Source organism: Castanea sativa, chromosome 1 (assembly GCF_040712315.1).
Source record: "Castanea sativa cultivar Marrone di Chiusa Pesio chromosome 1, ASM4071231v1".
NCBI classification, from domain to species: Eukaryota; Viridiplantae; Streptophyta; class Magnoliopsida; order Fagales; family Fagaceae; genus Castanea; species Castanea sativa.
Window position 1 is genome coordinate 32,917,313 of NC_134013.1, and position 20,465 is coordinate 32,937,777.

Consider the following 20,465-nt stretch of genomic DNA (forward strand, 5'->3'; position numbering starts at 1 on the left):
TAAACGGGTCAGATGGGTCAAACGGGTTCTATGTGTTCAACACTAACCCAACCCATTTATTAAACGGGTTAGCCGTGTCAACCCGAATATGACACGAACCTGTTAAGCCTCAACCCATAACCTGCTAATTTCGTGTCGTGTCGTGTCGGGTTCGCGGGTCGTGTCAAATTTTGCCACCCCTAATTGAGAGATATCTTGGGGTCGATTCCCCTAAAACTCTAAAAATGAAGGAAACAATTGCATAACAGCATAAGATATGAAACTAAGTTATTAAACATATCTCAATAGAATAACACCAATCACACAACACACCAAGAAAGAGAGAGGGAGAAAGTGTCATTAGAATAGCCACTTTTCTCTAATTGATTAAACTATAATGTATGAACAAAAATATGAATGAAAGAGAACTGAAACGTCAAACTAATTTTATGTACTGCAGATATACAACCCCAAGCACTAAAGGAAGTTTCTTTGGAAGTTTCCAGAAGAAAACCTGGAGGTTAAACCTTCAGCCATGTTTTCTGAATCCAAGTTTATATTCTTTCTTCCAGCTGCCAAGTCCTTATCACGATCCCAAGGCTTCCAAGGATGTTGCCCCACCCACTCTTGTTTCTCTGGCTGCACTTTGGTTTTTTTCTTTGTACGGCTTGTAGCCTCTTCCTGGTGCTTCTGTACCAAAGATTTTGATCGCTTTTCTTTATTATATTTATCCACCAAATCTGCATCTAAATTTTTCTGTACTTCATTTGAAGCAAGTGCTGCAGCCTCGTTATATGCTTCCAAATAACTGCCATGGCAAACTAAATGCATTACAAAATACCTTCAACTAAGAGAGAGAGAGAGAGAGAGAGAGTTGAATGCCCAAGGCATTCTGGAAACGAAAAAGTGAATACATACTTCATCTTTGCTTTCTGGGCTCTCTCTGAAGGGGTATCTGTCCAAACACTAGTATCACCACGTCCTGCTTTAGAGCTCTTGCTAAATGTAGTTGACTGCGTAGTCATACCGGGCTGAGAAGGAAAAGCAGGAGGGTTATGAAATGGAAAACAACATAAAGGCTTGCATTTGGAGTTTCGGTGACCATCAAGTGAAACCCTTCAGGATGCTATCTTTTATTCTTTTCACTCAATATTTTTTTTATTAGATGCTAATTTTAACAAATCCACCATTGGATTAGATTTTCTTTTTATACTCTACATGTTTAAATTTCAATTTTTTCTATTTAAAATTTTGCATAAAAAATGGGTTTCTATAAGAGTGACATATACAGGAGGTTCCCAAATCCCAACAATTAATGACAAGCAAAAGTAGTTGATTTAAAAATCACAAAATGACAATTGAATGAGGACGGCCTTACTTTTCTTTCAGGAGGCAATGTTGTCATCCATTCATCTCTTTTAGGTGCCACTTTAACATCCATATCTGCCAATAGCTCATCATCACCCTCCATAGATATACCTGCCAACACCACAGCTTTCTTGTAGTCAGTTCAGTAAATAATTTTGCAAGTCACAAGATGTAGATATCCACAAAAGGAGGAAGCTTGCCATCATACCAAGGTCCAACCTCTTGTAAAATACCCACTAAGGAAAGATAAAAATAACACCAACCTGAAATTATAAAATTTTCCTACACAAGGACCTGAAGCAAGCTATAATACTATATTTTGTTATAAAGCTTAAGACTGTAAGACACAAACAGCACAGCACAGAACAAGAAAAATGCTACTAAAATGAGTTTTCTGTGGCCCTTACCACAAGCTTCCCACCAGGGCCACCACCCTCTCCAATCTGTTTGGCAGCACCTTAACAATAATTTGCAGATGCCAGCATGAAACTATATGACCTGAAGTCCTAATGTGTAGCTCCGGTTTCTCCATAACTTGCATGATGAAAGTACCCCATGACTTCTCAAACTTAGTGAGTGGACTATAGATTTTTTATTTAGGGGGTTGTTGAAAAAATAAATTGGGGTTGTGCTCTGATACCAGGTTGATGCAGAACCGGTAACGTAGAAATACAAAAAACAAAGGGAGAAATGGGAGAATGGGCTACAAAACCCTAGGCTTCACCAATTACAGATTGTTTAGGAGAGGGGAAAGGAATGGAATGAAAGGAAATTCTTTAAGACATTCCGTCCATTCTCCATATTGGAAGTTTAATAAGAATGAAGGACAGACTATAAGCAAATGCTCATTCCTTTCAAAATTCCCTCCTAAGTATTCCTTCCAAAAGTGGGAAGAACAATCGTTCCTTTATTGAAATAGAAGTGAAATACCAATTTTATCCCAATATATATATAAACAATAAAAGGTGAATGGTATAATAGTAAAACTATATATTTCTTTCTTTCCATTCCTCCTGTTATAAACTCCCAAACACACTATAAAAAATACACCATTTTCAAGTCCATTCTTTTATAAACTATCCTAAACAGTGTCAGGGCACTTAGAATCACCGCCAAGCTGTAGAGCAATTTCTAACTAGAAATATCTTATTCAAAATATACTGCTCAAACTATTGCAAGACTCTCTATTTAATTGGCGTCCAGAATCACGTCAAATTGCTAGAGCCTCTTTTTAATAGGCTTCGATGATTACATCAACCAGGAGAGTCCTAACCAAACCACAAAATCCTCGACAACAATAAAGCCTGAATTCAAATTTTAAAAACTAGATCAGGTATCTCAAATAAGTAACAATCTAGAATATCAAATTTTGAAATAATTTTGGTAATACACCTTACATCAACTGGAAGTGTCAATGTGTGGGGACTTTTGTTGAATGATAGTCAATAAAAACAATTTAGTTGCTTCCCATTTGAGTGGTGAACATGGTTGGAATCTTCATTTTAACAGGTTAGTTCAGCATTGGGAATTGGAGTCTATGTATGGCTTTTTTTATATATTGTATTCAAATTTCCATTCTAGACTAGAGGACTGAACAGCTTCCAAACCGTCAAAAGCAGGAAATTTGAGGTTCAATCTTGCTATAAAGTTCTGCGGGGCTATAATGGGGCAAATCCCATGTTCTGTATTTGGGGTGATCCTAGAAATATTGCCTTCTTTGCATAGATAGCAGCATTGGATATAATTTTATCAATAAATAATCTTTGAAAGCATAATATAATGATCATTGATTGGTGTTGTATGTGCAAGAGGAATTAGTTGAGCACCTTTTACTTCATTTTATGGTGTCTAGAGATATTTGGTCATTGGTGTTTGCTGTATATGGAGCATCATGGGTTATGCTGAAAACATTGGTTTAAATACTAAGTTGTTGGAATGGAGCTTTCATCATCAAAGACCCTTAGCTTGGAATGCAATTTGGCTGTGCATCTTATGGACAATTTAGCATGAGCAAAATAATAGAACTATTAATGAAATTGAACGTCTAATCCACATTATCAAATAATCAATACTACAATGTTTGTATGATTAGATGATTGTTTAGGCAACACTCCCCTATGTACTCTTTTAGAATTCTTAGACAGCTAAAACTTGAAAATGTAGATATCAAGATATATTATGTACTCTTGTTTGTTTCTTTCTGAAAGTTCTTTTTTAGAATTCTCAGATAGCTTAAACTTGAAAATGTCGATCTCAAGATATATTAATATTATATACTTTTGTTTGTCCCTCTTTTAATAAAATTATTTTAACTTATATAAAAATCACTCTACTTCCTTTTTTTTTACTTTTTATTATTAAGTTATGCACAACTGATCCTGAACTTTACCATCCAGCCTAATATTTTTTTGATAATTCAATAGTTGGGGAAGAGGGGGTTTGAACCTGAGATATCTCCATTAGAAACACCAAGAGGTGTCAACCAATTAAGCTACAAGGCTCCTGGCACCACCCAACCTAATCTTATGAGGCGAGAACTGCAATCTGAGCTAGAAGGTAAAACTTGAACCCACAACTTCACCCTATTCCCTGTTTTCTTTTATTAGTAAGTTATATACATACCCAATGAGATTTGTACCCACCACTATTACCCTCTACACATTCTTACAGAAAGAAACAAACGTACACACACAGATAGAATGTAGAAAACCAAGAGAAACCCTTAGTAGCTGCAGAAAAAGGCTAACCTTGCAATCTTCTCCATTGTGCAGCCTCACGCATTGATTTCAACTCAGCCTATAAGAGCAAAAAGAATTAATAATTTGATATAGGCATACACACCAAAGAGTATTTCAGACATAACTTCTAAAGGTATAGCCAGACCACTACTACAACAAATTCCTTAAAAAGAATTAATATTGTACGTACCTTAAATGCCTCCTGTTCTTCCTTGAGTTTAATTTTCTCATCCATTGCTTTCCTCTAAAACAAGCAAATGAGGTTAGAAAGAAAATTCAATGTCAAAATCGTATATCTCTGTTGTGAAGATGCCAAAATACAACTATAATCACCATATGATAATTGCATGATATGCTTTTAAAGGTAACATTTTGTGTCCTCAATGAAATTATGCAAATTCATTTTAACCACCAAAATGTCTCAAGAAATTTCATTATGACTATCAAAGATATGTAAAAGAAAATTTTATGCACCAAACTACCAGACCCCTGTGCCCACATATTCCAATATTCCACTACTAGAGTCTAAACAAGAGTTCATACGTAACAATTGCTACTAGGATACAGACATTTATCAATTTTGCTTTTCAACTTGTGAGAAATTTTTTAAGTAGAAGGAACAACTAAAGTACATAGTGTACTGTTGACCCCCCTCAAAAGTGACATTAAAAGACAAAAAGCTCAAAATGTTTCACAAGGAAGAAGGTATGCTGCCATCTGCAAGACCACACTGAACCAAAGAAATAAAAAAAAAAAAAAGGTATTTATTCCTATCAAGGGGAAGCTCAATCCCATAAAATGTCCTTTCACACCAAATCATTTACATGAGGCAGAACAGCACTGCATTCTATACCCTTCTACTATGCTATCGCTCAAACTCTCATTTCAAACAAAGAAGCAAATCATACACTCTCATTGGCATAACCTATGAAGCACGGGTGCGTTTTTGGATTCGGGTGCGGGTGCGGGACTCGGCAATTTTTGAAAACATAGGGTGCGGGTGTGGCGGGGTGCGGCGATTAAAAAATTATTAAAAATATTTTTATTTATATTTTTAATATATTACTAAGCATCTTTTTCACATTATATAAAAATATACCAAATTTAAAAGTAATGGTAGATAATAACTAAAATATAATGTTAATAAATTAAATACAATCCACTTAATACCCTTTTTCAAGATAAAATTAAATTAAATTAAATTAAATCCTTAATAACCCACTTAATAAAGCCACCTCACGTGGGTTCTACCAAATTCTAGACTAAAAAAATATCTCCAAAATTGTCAGCCTTACCCACGAACCTCTGGCCCTTCACGTGGGTTTGAAAATAGTTTTTTTCTTTCCCTTTTTTGCCCTCAGTTACCTTTGTTTGGATAAACCTTTTGCCTTCAGTTTGCACACAGAGAGACACAGAGACTTTCTTTTCTAAGTTTTCTTCTCCGACGAGTCTCACTTTCTTTTCTTCCCCAACTCCCTTTCTTCTTCTCCTAATAATTCTATCCTCTCTCCTCTCCATCGTCGCTGGCTCAAAAGACAGTCAGTCACAGGTTTTTATCCATTTTTTGTTCAGTTTTCAGGTACGGTGTGTTTCGGCGATTTCGGCCGATACGAACCGATTTGGCCCGAATTGGCACGAGTCTGGCCGAGTCTGAGCCACGTCGGCGCGAGTTGGGCCGAGTCTGCGCCGTGTCGGCGCGAGTCGTGAAACGAAAAAAAATAAAAAACTGGACGCGGCACCGACGCGCAGGCAGCCGCGTCCCTCGCGCGTCGCCGCGTCGGACGCGGGTGCAGCGGGCGTTTTGCCGCGTCCGTGCTTCATAGGGCATAACACATTTGAGACCAAATGATTAAAATACTTCCGACCACAAATCACATTCAACAGGGCAACTGAAATTCAAATATACTTATCATGACCAAAATCAACTGTATGAGATCTCAATTTCGATGAATGAAAAGAAGTATCACAGAATGTGACTGCACAAATAGAAGCATTTTATAGATTCACATATTAACCATGTATGCATAAGAAACTCACCTTATCTGGATCTTGCAATTCTTTAAAAGATTTGTTCAATTTGATAAATGCTTGATGGGCCTGAGGATGAGGGCATTTATCCGGGTGCACTAAAAGAGACAACTTCCAGTACCTGATTCATGACCATGTCAGTCAATAGATAAAGAGAAACAATTGCATAACACACAAGCTCACCAGTTTGCAACCATATAAGATCAATGGAAACTCTAACAAACAGCCTAGAATCCATTAATTAAGATAGTGATTGCAGTTTGCAGATTGTGTCCATATCTTAGTTTTCATCAGCCATATAGTGAACTAAAAACCACTTTTTGAGTGGAACTATCTCATTTCACAGCATGACGATGTCTAAATTTTCCTCCTTAATTTCAGATTTGAACTTTTAAAGTAAATAAGCCTGATTCCAAAAAGAAAACATCATTCACACCATGAAGGAGATGGCATTCGATTAAATATAAAGGTTTAATTAGACCACTATGATGGTGTTGGTGTTCAACCAAAACTAAAGTTTTAATCAAATTAGACCACTGAAATAGACACAAAATTATTCACCAGCTTCCCTAAATAAGTAGATTGCAAGAGAGACTATAAACAACTTTCTTCTTCACAATAGGACCTACACACTTACGTCTTAGTACTTTATCCTAATAATTACTTGTTGTTACCCCCCAAGACATCTCCTATTCAAAGAGACTTAACTCTCCAGCTCTTAGGTGCTACGGATATATGGTAGAAAGCATTTTGTTCACAAGATAAGAAACAACTTCAAGCCTTTTGAAGCTATATAAAAAATAACTTTTTGTGACAATTTTTTTTTTTGATAAGTAACTTTTTGTGACAATTTCATTCTGGATCTCAGCTTTCAAAGTTTTGGCATGCCTCAGCCCTATATTAATCCAGACTGGATGACTTTTATCATTGATCTCAGAACAAATCCCTATCAGAAACCTTTCAAGTTACACTCTTCCTCCTCCAGTGTAGTTAAGCCAAGCATCAAAAGATGCTTACTAATGTAAAGTAGGCAGTTTAGGGGTATCTGGCACAGAAGGAATAATTTCATGATGGAAGAAAACACTATTCACCAAACAATAAATTAGAATATAAAAAATATATAATTCAGATCTAACTTCTAAATTTGCATCCCATAAAAAAAATCAACCATTAAGTATCATAAACAATTCATGGAACAAGATAGGTTCCATTTTTTAAGAGATAAAAATAAAAAATAAACTTACCTTTTTTTAATGTTATCAGCGGACATATTATGGTTCACTCCTAGAACATCATACAGACAATCAGCATCGGCCTCCATGATTCTGGTGACCTGATAAGATAAATGTAACTAATTTATGAGTTATTGCACTCATGCAATTACTAGGAAACCATCCAAGATGCAATTATGCATGATCAACAAACAAGATATATCTTAACCTCATTTCACCAAAAGTTCATAATAAATAAATAAGCAAAAATACTCCCCAAAAAGAAGATATTATATAATGCAACTTTTTTTCCAATAAGTAGAGAGATTTTAAGTCCTTAAGTTGTCATCTAGTTTGATGGAAAAAGAAGTAAACCGGGAGAGGAATAAATAGAAGAAGGAACGAGAGAAAAAAAAAAAATAAATAAATAAAAAATACAGGATTGTGTCATGATTGAGCAGCATCATCACCATTACATAATATAAAATACACAAAAGCTCCAAAATTATCCTTACACAGATAGCATAATTCTTGTAACACTTTCCCCAATGCCAGTACTAGTACTACCTCTATCACTGCCCATGAGTTGTTGGACACCTCTAATTGAAAAGTAGCACGCTCCCTATATTTGGAACTTAGGACCATTATGCTTGATGTGGCTATTGTGGGGAAGCATAATAATCGTACTTTTGAGGATACGGACAGACTAAACACTCAGAAGAATTGCTAATTCGGCCAACTTTTATTGGTCCTGTCGTGGGGTTGTACAGATAGTAACACTAATAGATTTCACATAATCACTTCTATTTCACAGAATCAATTCTTTTTTGTGCGTAATTCTTTGTAATTTTTTTTTCATAAGTAATATAACTTCATTGAATAAAGAAAAAAATACAGGAAACCAAAGCACACAGGCAGTGTACTAAGGAATCAGAAAAAACAGCAAAAACTATAAAGTAAAGAGAATACAACTATCCAACAAATCTGTCAAAGAATTAAAAGTAAAAATACCCGAAGCATTGTCCACTATAGCAAAGATTAGAGAAAAAACAACTCCATATCATGAGTTGATCTCTCAATTTTTCAAAAGTACGAGCATTCCTCTCCCACCAAATGCCCCACATAATACAACGGGGGAATCATACTCCAAATCACCAAGGACTTACATCTGCTACATTTTTTTTTATAAGACTTAAGTTTGCAACATTTATACGACTAGCTTGCTAGATGATCCACAACATCGCATGGCATAACCCAGTGAACCCCAAATAAATAAAATACCATATTCCACAACTCCCTAGATACATGGCAATGCAAAAATAAATGATCAATGGATTCCCCATCCTTCTTGCACATGCAACACCAATCCAACACAACTACTCTGCATTTTCACAAATCATATGTATTCTTTGCAATTCTTTTAGGTTATGGAGTACTCATCAGCTTGATCTAACCTACTATTTTAAAAAAATTTATAACTTATCAAAACAAAAACTAGCACATCATACAGGTTGAACAGCACACCCATACCTAAAACTTGTTTAGAGACTTAAAAAAAAACAAAAATTACATTTTACTCCCTCGGGTTTGCCCATAAACACAACACATCTCTTTGTTCTTTGGACTAAGGTTATATGGTTATACCATTACCTTGGGCATCCAACTTTACAGCAAACATAGGGTGACATGCAACATCAATTTGTGATGGAAAAGTAAACAAAATCTTCTTGTTTTTTCATGCCTAACATTTATGCCTCTATTTCTTGAGAAGAAAAAATAAGCAATTTTTAAAAAGGTAGATGAACCTTAAATTGAGCTGAAATCCGTTATGGCCAATATGGCTGGCATCATTAAACCTGTGTCCTTAGCTTTTCATTATATCAATATTCAATACATTATATTTACAGCAAGCACTACCATATTAAACTTTTTGGTTCTAAATTGGTAGAGTTGGCAATAATATCACTCGCAAAACAACAAATATGGAAATAGAACACTTAAATAACACACACACGCACATACAGATATATATGTGTAAATATCCACATATACATATATACAAACATGTGCATGCCGGCATCAATTGAACCTGCTAAAAGAATCTTGATATACAACAATATTCTAGATTCTCAAGCCAAGGGTGCTCTTTGAAGCAACTGTGATATATGCAGAGTATTAAAATTTGATCAATATGCATAAGAAAAAAAAAAAAAGAAAAAAAGAATACCTCTTCAAATCGCTCAGCCTCATTTGCAGATTCAGCCTCAGCAACCACAGCAGGTGGTGGAGGTCCTATAAAAATCTCAGTATCTTCCTCCAACTCTGCTTCTCTGGAAGTATTTAGAAAATATTATTACAAGTCATCTTAATCACATTACATTTTTCATCATGATGTATCACCACAAAATCCAAAATTACAACCTCAAATAAATCCAGAAATACCTGAGCTCAGCCTGCGCTTCTGTTAGTTTGGCTGCAGCTACGAGTAACTCAGCTGATGGCATCTCAGGACCAATAACTCTGCAACAAAAAGTAAACAAGAACAATAAAAAGTGTTCTTTATAAAAAAAAAAATTAGATGATTGTTAGTTATATATTCCTTTTCTATCAGTTAGTAACATACATATACTATATCTCAGCACCAGGCTTTGAGTTTTGAATCATCCAATAGGTTACCTTCAAGTTTAAAGTCCATAACTGTTAAAATTTCTTATTTATAAATAATAAAACTTCATTGTAAAAATGACAGGATACAATGAGCCAAAGCACACAGGCAGTGTACTAAGATATGATATGAGATCAACCACCGAAGCACCCCTATTACATGCAATATGAAACAACTCTGAAAAGACCGCCTCTGGTGGTCTTTAGGCCATTTCTTTAGCATTGTATATTCTACTGAAAACCTTCTTCTTCTTAGCTTAAAATATACTGCCTGTCTTTTTAGGATGTATGTGAGGTTAGAACTTCGGTGTCATTTTAAACCTTGGAATTCTAGGATAGATTCAATTAATAAAATGATGTCTATTTTGTTTTCCTTAATTTGAACAACTGGAATATTTGGTTTTTACCCACAAAAGTTGCTTTTGATATTTTGAATCATCTAACAGGGAGATCAAAATCATCATGCTGTCAATCTGGAGGCTTAAGAAAGCTCAGATGCATGTACATCAGAGGTAATGGTGAAAAGATTTTTATTGATAATAACCATGCATTCACTTTTATCAGACTTATTGTACATTCTTTTATCCAAAATTTACTTTTCACAATGTAGTTGATGACTTAAACATTTGCTTTCTAGACTGTATACAATTGTGACAATCCCAAGGAGCCTGAATCTCCCCCATTTTCAAGCTACACTACATGTCACAAGAGCATCTAAAAAGAGGTTTCCTGCTGATATCAAAAGTTTTTCTCATGAAGTAAATTCCGAAGGTGTTTGGTCCTTCCCATTTTGGAAGCCTCAAGGCTTAAATAACTTGGAGGTAATTAACTTTTAGTTTGCAATATATTTTCTTGAACAAGATGAGTTGTGCTTTTGGAAGGTCTAGTCATTCTTGATTTCCTAGCTGTTTTATGCAGGAAATATTGGTCGTCATCTGGAAGAAGTAAACTCTGATTTGGCTATTTTTGCAGCAGATCTGGTTGGAATTCTGGCGGGTGGGGTCAGTTGCCCGTAGGAGTTTGATTAACAGTGAGGATTGTTGTATAGTATACGACGTGCAACTAATCTGAGTGAAGTTCTCCTATGTCATCAAAAAAAAAAGTGGAAGGAAATTCTAGAGGATTTTCTGCTTTTGGCTCGGAGCTGTGCTATGACATCTTCTGCAGAGTTTTGGCTTCAGTGTGAAGGCATAGTTCAGGAATTGGATAATAGGCGTCAAGAACTTCATCCAGGTATGCTGAAGCAGCTTCATGCCCGAATGCTTTTCATTCTCACAAGGTGTACCAGATTGCTGGTTCCACAAAGAAAGTGGGTTGGCCAAGGATGAAATATTTTTCAGCTTCGTCAATCTATAATCCTGCATTCTGCAGAAAAACGAATTCCTCCAGGCATAGGAAGAGAGTCCAAAAGTTCTAGTGCTGCAAAGGCCTCAAAGGCAGCTGCAAATAGAAAATCTTACAGTCCGGAGCAGATGGATTGGAAGAAAAACCATTTTGTACCACCAGGAAATTTTCTCTCACCTCCTCCTACATATGGGTATATAACACTTCAAAAACTTGGGAGTCTCCCATAAGCAGGGACCGGATGGCTTCTTGGAAGAAACCCCCATCTCCAGCTGGGAAATGCATGAAAGAAGCTGCTCCATTGAAGTTGCAGAATGATGGTAAGGTTAAATCTTTGAAGGGGAGAGGGGTTTCTGATGCAGAATTGGCAGGAAAGGGTTCCTACTTTGAACACAATGATTTTCCACAGGTATTTCCTTTTCTTATCTAGTTCTATGTTTGGGTGTTGCAGGATCACTTATTGCCAAATTTCTTCCATAGGCTTGCTAATACCCATAGACTATCTTAATATGTTTTCCCAATGCAAACACTATATTGTACTCATCTCAATGATCCTCTTTCTATTATCATAACATCTAACAAAATGTATACACAAAATAGCTATCTAAATACTAATAAATGTAACTCAGGAACTACAAACCGGCACTTTATATAGAAACTCCACATTCTATGTTGTCTTCTAAAGTAGTATACAAACCTTTAAGCAAGAAAAAATTTGCCGATTTTTGTTTTAGTATGGCTATGCAATACATACAAAGGAAAAGGAAAAAATAATAAAAACAATAAAAAATAAAAAAGAAGAGGAAAACAGCATACAAGAGTACATATGTCCAAATCTTGCAAAAGTTGGTTATTTCTCATTAAAATGGACAATACACTGTCAATAACTTATTCACCAGTTCATATGTGTGATTCTTTAGAATAATACACATAGTGATTGATATTGCAGCTAATTAGGTGAAAAATAAAAACAAAGGTATTTTTGTACCTTCTTCTAGGAGCAATGGTATCTTCCTCTAGACTTGGCCCAGCCACATTATTTTCAAGCATCACTTCTCCGCATTCTGCATCTTCCACTACTGAATGTACACCATTTGCTGATACCATATGATCAAGTTGTTGCTCTTTAGGCTCCATATGAGCATGAATCAGGGGTCCTACAATTTCTAAAGTAGGACGAGCATTTGGCGGAAGTAAAAACAATCTATCACCACTCTCCTTCAGACTTAATGAAAGGAACAGCTTCTTTAAATGTTTTATCAGAGATCTTTCAGATATACCCTTTATGTCTACAGCTTGCCCATCATCAATCATTTGCAGAAGCTGTGTATCAAAAACAAGGTTAAAAAAAAAAATTTAAAAACTAATATTAATAAAATAAAATAAATGAAACTAACAATCATACAAACATCACAAAAAAGAGAATAAAAAAATAATATAAAAGAAAGTAGCATATAAGAGAAAGACCAACAAAGTACAGCACAAAGAATACAACAACAACAACAACCAAGCGCCTCAGTCCCAAGTTTTTTATTAGCTGATAAAAAGTACACTATGTACACTATGATGAACACAAAATACCTAAAAACAAATACAAGAAAATCAATTCGAAAGGCTATCTGAAAACTGAAAATCAAAAATCGAAGTAAAATGCATAAACCCCAAGCCTGAGACCAATCAGACAAAGTCCTAATTAGCAAGGATTTCATCTGGTCAATAGATTTCACAAAATCCTCGATGTTGGGGTTTCTCGGATTGTTCTACTCTTATGGATTTTCTTTCGTCTATTAGGATAGATTAGGGGCTGCTCTTGTCTTTTTGTTTCCTTTTTCATGTGTTCACTACCGTGAACTCTTTGTATTTTTTTCGCTTTTCGCTTATTAATAATATTCTCTTCTTACTTATCAAAAAAATAAAAAAGTAAAGCTATTTCATACCTTCCATACTAACCAAATCAAACATGCTAGCTCCAGATTCCAAAGATTCCAAACATTCGAGGCATGTTTTCCAAACCAATTCTACCAACCAAACAAAAGAGATGCTACCGTCTCCAGCATCACCCGCTAAATCCCAAACATAAACTTCACTCCAATCCTCATGAGAAAAGTCATGATGGAGTAGGAGATGATCCACCGTCTTCCCATTACACCGACACAGACAACACCAATTTGCTAGGGAGAAACCCTTCTTAATGAGATTATCAACTATAAGAATCCGACCACACATTGCTACCCACATAAGAAACACTACCCTCTTGGGGATCTTAACACGCCAAAATGCTCTTCCATGGGAAAAAAACAATATAAATGCCACTTATAGTATTATAAAAGCAAACATCAAAATAACCATTCCTGTTCAAGCTCCAAATCATTCTATCTTCCCTTTCCTCCCTAGGCATCTTGGAATAAATGAAATCAAAAAAAGAATGCACCCCTTCCCATTCCCAATCTTGAACTGCTCTATTGAACCTTTTATTCCAACTCCCATTAGAGGGAGAAGCCAGCACATCAAAAACTAAGGCTTCCTAATCAGTTATTTAATTGGGAGGTAGAGTGGAGGAGATAGGATCAAACTTAGGACCTCCCGCTCTGATATCAAATGTTAAAACTCTCACATGTTGGACCTCACTTCCAACAATTATTAAAAGGAAGTTTGAGCCCACACATGGGGAGAAGTGTTAAAATTATGGTTTAGTGACTAAATTCACCATTTCTTAATAGCTTAAACTTTTGAGAGGATCGGTAATTTCTCATGGTGTAAGAGCAGAAAATCCTGAGTTTGATACTTGCCTTCACTCTACCTCCCATTTAAAATGTTAAATTCTCAATTGTTGAACCCCACTTATTAAGGGGAAGTTTAGGCACACAAATGAGGGGGAGTGTTAGAATCATGGTTAGGCGATTAATTCATCATTTCCTAATAGCTTAAGCTTTTAGGACAATCGGTAATTTAACAATACTTTTTGTTACTTCCTTAATTGATATATTCTTTTTCACTACTTCTACTAATTTTACTTTTGCTCTTCCTCTACCTTTTTTTCATTCCCTAAACTTAACTCAACTCACCATTTCTCGTTGGTTCATTAATGACTCTCCTTTGATCATGAACAAACCATCTCAAGCGACTCTCCCTCATCTTTTCATCAATAGAAGTTTAGTCACTCCGAGCCTTGGTGAGATAGCAACTAGCAAGTGACCTCCGCCCAAAGTGACAGGTAGCTATTCGAACCCGGAATTAGCCTCTCCAACAAAATTGGGGGTACTTACCCCACAAAAGTGGGAGCTTTTGCACTCGGTACCCCCATTTTTTAATTATAAAATGGCACGAAGAATAACAATAGGGAAAATTCAATTCCTAAGTAGTGACAAGCTATGCTTTCATTAAAAAAAAAAAAAAAGTTAATTAAAAATGTCAGAAACAGAATTTGCATGCTGTAAGGATAATCACGCTAATAACAAAACAGATAATAGCATAACTACTTTGGCCAATGAAATATCAAATTCAAAGTTGACAATTCCTAATTACCCACCAAATATCACAAAATAACATTCAAAATTGTAGTTGCAAACCCTAAAAATCGATTAGTATTGAATTTAGAAGCTTCAGATTCACAAGAAAAATGGATACCTGGATTAAGTCACTGGAAACGTTAGGAAATTGGTTCAACAATTCTCCCACCACCGCTTCGGGCTCGGACTTGGACTCAGATTCAGACTCGTAAGCCCTACTCTTCTTTCTCGATTTCTTTCTCCTCCTCTCTCTCTCGTCCCTCTCTCTCCTCCTCTCTCTATCTCTCCTTTTACTTTTATCACTGCTCCTGTGGCGGTGCCGGCGCCGCCTCTTCGACGAGTCGTCATCGGAGCTCGGTGACGGCGACGCCGATGTCTCGGTGTCATCTATATGCTTCCTCTTCTTACGCTTCGATTTATCGCCCATTTTAGAATGCAACTACTACAGCTTTTGCTAACTCAATGAAAAATTCCTGATTTTCTCGAAAGCAGCTCACCTCCAATTCACCATCGCAACAATTTCTCTTCAAAACCTTCCTTCTCCTCCGCCTTCACCGATCCAATTTGGCTAATATACGGTGGGTTTTTGGTTTGAGTTTTCAGTTTATGCAGTGCAATAATTTTCCAGTCTAAGAGAAATTGTTAGGCTCTTTTTTTTCTAACCGTTGGATAATCATAATCTAATTCGAATTGGATTTGGGCCTTTGAGGGACTCGGGCTGCTCGGTTTTCGTGTTTGTGACTACGGGCCTACCCATGAGCCCACTTATTTAATGGTCCAAAACATAGAAAGCATCTAAACTGAGTTTATCAAGTGACATATATTGATGTTTCCAGCCTAGATGTCTAGGGTTAATCTCCTCTCCCTCAATGATCAAATTATACAAAATAAACGATCACCAGGAACAAATATCATAAGTTTGTTGCGGTTGTAAAAGGACTCTTGTTATAATTAATCTCACTAACCTTCCATACGCTATTCATTCATTGGCTTGTAACATAAAGTTTATATAAATTGAAGGTTAGGGTGAGGAGTTATGGTTTCCAAAAGTTGACTCTTAGAGTCTGTTTGGATAGAACTTATTTTGCTGAAACTGAAAACTGAAAACACTGTAGCAAAATAATTTTTAAATGTGTGAGTAGTGCTGTGGGACCCATTTTTAATGAAAAAGTTGCTGAAAAGTTAAATTTGTGGGACCCATGAACAGTGCATTTGTGCACTGTTCATGGCTGAAAAGTCAATACATGCGGCTGGGTTTAAAAAAAAAAAAAAACAGAAGCAAAAACGCAGACATGGACGCAGGAACGCGGATCCAAACGCCCTCTTAATAAACTTGTTTGATTTATCGTAATGAAAGTTTACGCATTTCGATGGAGACCTTGTTGAACTCGGAATTAGGCGAGCCATACGCCATTTAAAAGCTCTTAATATAAACTTTATGACCATGCTTTGCTTCGGAAGGATTTTACATCTTTCTAAGAAGTTGTAGGCCTTCGAAATGTCTGTTTATATGCCTTTTGAAGTCTCATTGTTATGTAACTATATATGTGTGTGTGTGTGTATATATATATATATATGTATGTATGTATGAGTTTTTTGGTTTTTGGCTACCCCAAGCAACTAAAAAAAAAAAGCCTTTTGCTCAATCTTTCCAATGATATGTGATTCATGCTTTTCGAAAATTGTTTGACTTAGTTTCAAACAAACCCTAGTTTTGGCTAGGATTAGTAGGGATGGCAATTTCTGCCCGATACCCAGGTCGAACCCAAACCCGATTATATATATAGTAATAACCAGTGGCGGAGCCAGGATTTCAATCCAGGAGGGGCAAGATTAGAAGTCAATATTAAAAAAAAAAAAAAAAAAACAGAAAAAATCTATATTAACAAAAAAAAGCAATAACAACTATATGTGTCATATAAAAACTAATTAAACCTAAACTATAGTTAGACATTTAAGTTAATACTAAAAAATAAATTGCGGAAATAAATTAATTTGAAAAATATTAAAAGTATAGCAATTTACTTGCAAAGTTGTATACACATTTCACTATCTTTTCTTAATTGTTTTTGAAATTATAGGTAAAATTCGACTTTGTATTTTTTTTTAAAAAATAATTAAAAATTTGTTCATAATATAAACCCACAATTTAAAACTGAAATGTCAAGAAATTGAGGACAATATAAAAAAAAAAAAAATTTGTGTAAAATATAGGACTATCAATTGAAATGTCATAAGAAAGACACTAAAATGCATGATGATGATGATGATGATTATTATTATTATTATGGTAAGTGCATGATAATTAAAAGCTAACAGCTGACAAGTCAAAGCTCTTGGAGTGTGTTATTGTTCCTAAGGGAAATTCTTCCATTTATTTTTTCTTGTGTCAGGAAACTTTTTCCCTTTTTTTTTCCTTCCTTGCACGCTATCATTGACTTATTGGGCATTAGGTAAGCTTGTCATTTTCCCTTTATTTCAGCAGGCCAGGAAGCATTTTTCCTGATTTGTGTTTGATTTCTGCATCAAGGAAGGTAAAGCATTTAAAAAAAATTCCTAATAGTAGTAATATGGAATATTTTAGGAGGAGTCAGGGGGGGCACTTGCCCCCTCTCGCCCCCCCTTGGCTCCGCCTCTGGTAATAACCCTAAAATTTTCTGCTCACACTCACAATCTCTTCAGCTCACCACTCTCATCTCTTCAGCTCACAATCTCACCGTTGGTTCCTCTTCTCCCACCAGGTGTTGCTGCCATTGCCACCACCATTGTTAGCCAATCTTTCCTCTTGTTCCAAACAATTGTTGTTACTATATTAGTCAACACAAGCATCTCTATGTCCTTCACCAATCTCCATCAGCTAAAGTTCTCTATATTTCATTGTTCTTTTTCTTTTTTGATGGTATATATTTCTTTGTTCTTAAGCTTTATTTCCAAGGATCTACAAATGACATAAAAATGTTTAAATATATTTGATTAGTCTTCAAATATTTGAATGATTTTAGGTATATTTAGATCTTCTTCTTTTTTTAAGTTTTTGCAAAACCCAAAATCAATCTCTGTGGGATCATCGGTTTTTTTTTTTTTTTTTTTTTGCAAAATATTTGTTGGGTTTCTTACACCTAATCTCAAACTACTCCTATTAATAGAAAGGATTTGCAGTCAATGATCCAGATTTGAGAGAGTGTGTTCTCTACTTCTCTTCAATTTTTTTTTTTTTATATTGATGTCCTTAGTCTATTTTGTTGTGTAGCTAAATCAAACATCTTTGATTTCTCTTTACATTTGCCAAAGTATCTGAGAGGGGTTTTGTGAGTCTCTTTGCATTTCAATTCTTTTTTTTTTTTTTTTCTTTTTTTCCAGTTGGTCCATGATTTGGGCTGTGGATTGGGCCCAAATCTAGCTAGGGTTAACGGGACCCGTGGGGCCCGGCAAGGCAGGTCTAGGCCCAAATAAAAAACCAGTTTGATAAACGGGCCGAGTCCGAGTACCAAGTCTGGGCCCGCGGAGCGGGTTTGGGTATGAAAAAACTCAACCTGAACCCGGCCCGTTGCCATTCCTAAGGATTAAGGTTCTATGGGCAGGGTCAGCCTAGACATTTTAGGGCCTAAGATGAGAACCATGGTTTTAAAAACCAAATTGGGAGTCGAACCATTTATTAAAAAAAAAATCGGTTCAACCCCGGTTTTACCCAGTTTTTAGGGGTTTTATCGGATCGGACTTGCTCCCGGTTCCCGTTGAACTGGTCGAACCGACCAATCTAGTCCGATTTTTAAAACATAGGCGAGAACTAAAATTGGGCCTTTTTTATACTTATGTATTAATTAAATTAATATTTATTTAATATTTTTATATTATAATCTATTTCATTTAAAATCTATTTTCTTGCATTTTGAGATGTAAATTGACTAATTATATTTTTGTATTCAAGTTCTTCTAACATCTTCTTTTCAATCGATAATATAGCTAATTCCCTTAATCTTTCTTGGGACATTGTCGATCTTAGATATGGTTTTATTATTTTAATTTTGAAAAACTTCTTCTTGCAGAAGCAATTGTAACAGGTATTGTTAATAGAATCCTATAAGCGATGCATGTATTTGGAAATAAATCTAATCTTTTTATATAATTTAGTATGTCAATTGGAATAGAATCTTTTATTTGTAAAATTTCTTTTAAAATGTTTAACTCTAAAAATAAATCTAAACCATCAATATCATAATAAACATCATGTTTGAGAAAATATTCAAGTTTAAGACAGTATTTTTGTAAACTATCATCATCTAGTGATTTCAATTTTGTGAAGTTAAATAGAAAACCAAAAATGTCTTCATATATTTGAAATTGTTCAAATCTACTCTCAATTGACCTAATTGTTTTATCTACTATATATAAGAAATAATCAATTCTAAAAGATTTTTCAGCAAAACGTGTTGTCTCATTATGAACATTTTTATCAAATTGTTTTTTTCTATAAATTATATATTTTTTCATGAAATACAAGTTCTATTTCCATTTCCAATGCAATTTTTTAGATGAATTCATTGTAGATGTAAATATATTTTCTCTATATCATTTAAAATAAGAAATGCGACCTTTTAATTGATCTATAGCAACATCAATGTGCATGTCTTTTGATTGTAAGTTTTTATTAACAGAGTTGACAGCAAATAATATGTCATACCAAATAGTCATTTTTTCCTCAGAATGCCAAATTATTTTTACCAAGATTCTTTACTATAGCATTAATTCTTAATTAAACATTTTTCCAATGACCTTTCTCTTTGTTGATTTGTTCTTGGATATTTTTATCTATTGTTTTATTTTTTGACAATCTCATTTTCAAAACTAGCCAAGTGTTCATGTTAGTAATATGCTCTCTAGTTGTTTCATAGTTTCTACTTTTAGAACTAATATTTTTCCAATTTTGTGTTCCTTCATTACATAGTTGGCCAATATGTTTAGACTCAAAAAACTTGCAACAAAAACAAAATACTTGGTCCGTATCTTTTGAATACACTAGTCCTTTTCTATCATGCTTCTCCCCATTTGATAATATTTGAGTGTAATGAATAGTAGAAAAATGTCTAGTGTCAGCACCTCTAGGAAAAATTATATCGTTGTCTCTAATTGGACCTCTTTGTACTAGTAAATCTCTTAATTTTGTGTCAACATTTTTCCAACTACCTGGATCATAAATATTTGAAGGAATATAATTCAACATGTCATTATTATTTTCATTTTCTTTTAGTTGAACATCATTATGGTGAACTTGTTCGTTTGTGACATTTTCATCATTATTTTCATTCTCTTCTAAATTCTTTTGAAATTCATTATCAAGATTTGTTGTATTGCAAAATTGAACATCGTTGTTATCTTGCAATTGTATCATTTTATTATCTTTTAATTCTGTTTGGTGAATTTCTTGCTCATTTGTGATATTTTCATCTAAATTTTGTGTTATATTTTGTTTATTACTAATAACAAATTTATCCATTGATCCTTTTTGAGACTTAATTAATTTTTCTTCTTTTTTTCTTTTTTTAAGTTTTTTATATCCAGATACATATTTTCTAGTAGACATTTCTAATCAAACAATATATATTTATAAAGACTAAAATAAAAAA

The 20,465-nt window shown here is 34.7% G+C and overlaps 1 protein-coding gene across 1 annotated transcript; it reads right to left on the reverse strand.

The window, feature by feature from the left end:
* Positions 1-334: 334 nt before the first annotated feature.
* LOC142622215 (uncharacterized) lies at positions 335-15,481 on the reverse strand. The gene is made up of 11 exons (XM_075795661.1): positions 14,960-15,481; positions 12,321-12,655; positions 9,767-9,844; positions 9,552-9,654; positions 7,358-7,446; positions 6,123-6,234; positions 4,276-4,329; positions 4,095-4,143; positions 1,358-1,458; positions 898-1,010; positions 335-787 (listed from the first exon to the last, which is right to left on the reverse strand). The coding sequence occupies exons 1-11, from the start codon at positions 15,266-15,268 to the stop codon at positions 457-459; spliced, it is 1,674 nt and encodes a 557-aa protein (XP_075651776.1). The 5' UTR covers positions 15,269-15,481; the 3' UTR covers positions 335-456.
* Between the last annotated feature and the right edge of the window lie 4,984 nt (positions 15,482-20,465).

Coding starts and splice junctions, on each gene's coding strand:
- LOC142622215 (XM_075795661.1), bottom strand. CDS start 15,268: ATGGGCGATAAATCGAAGCGTAAGAAGAGGAAGCATATAGATGACACC. Junction 7,447..9,551: donor AGGCTGAGCGATTTGAAGAG/GTATTCTTTTTT, acceptor TTATCTTATCAG/GTCACCAGAATCATGGAGGC. Junction 1,011..1,357: donor CATTGCCTCCTGAAAGAAAA/GTAAGGCCGTCC, acceptor TTTCCTTCTCAG/CCCGGTATGACTACGCAGTC.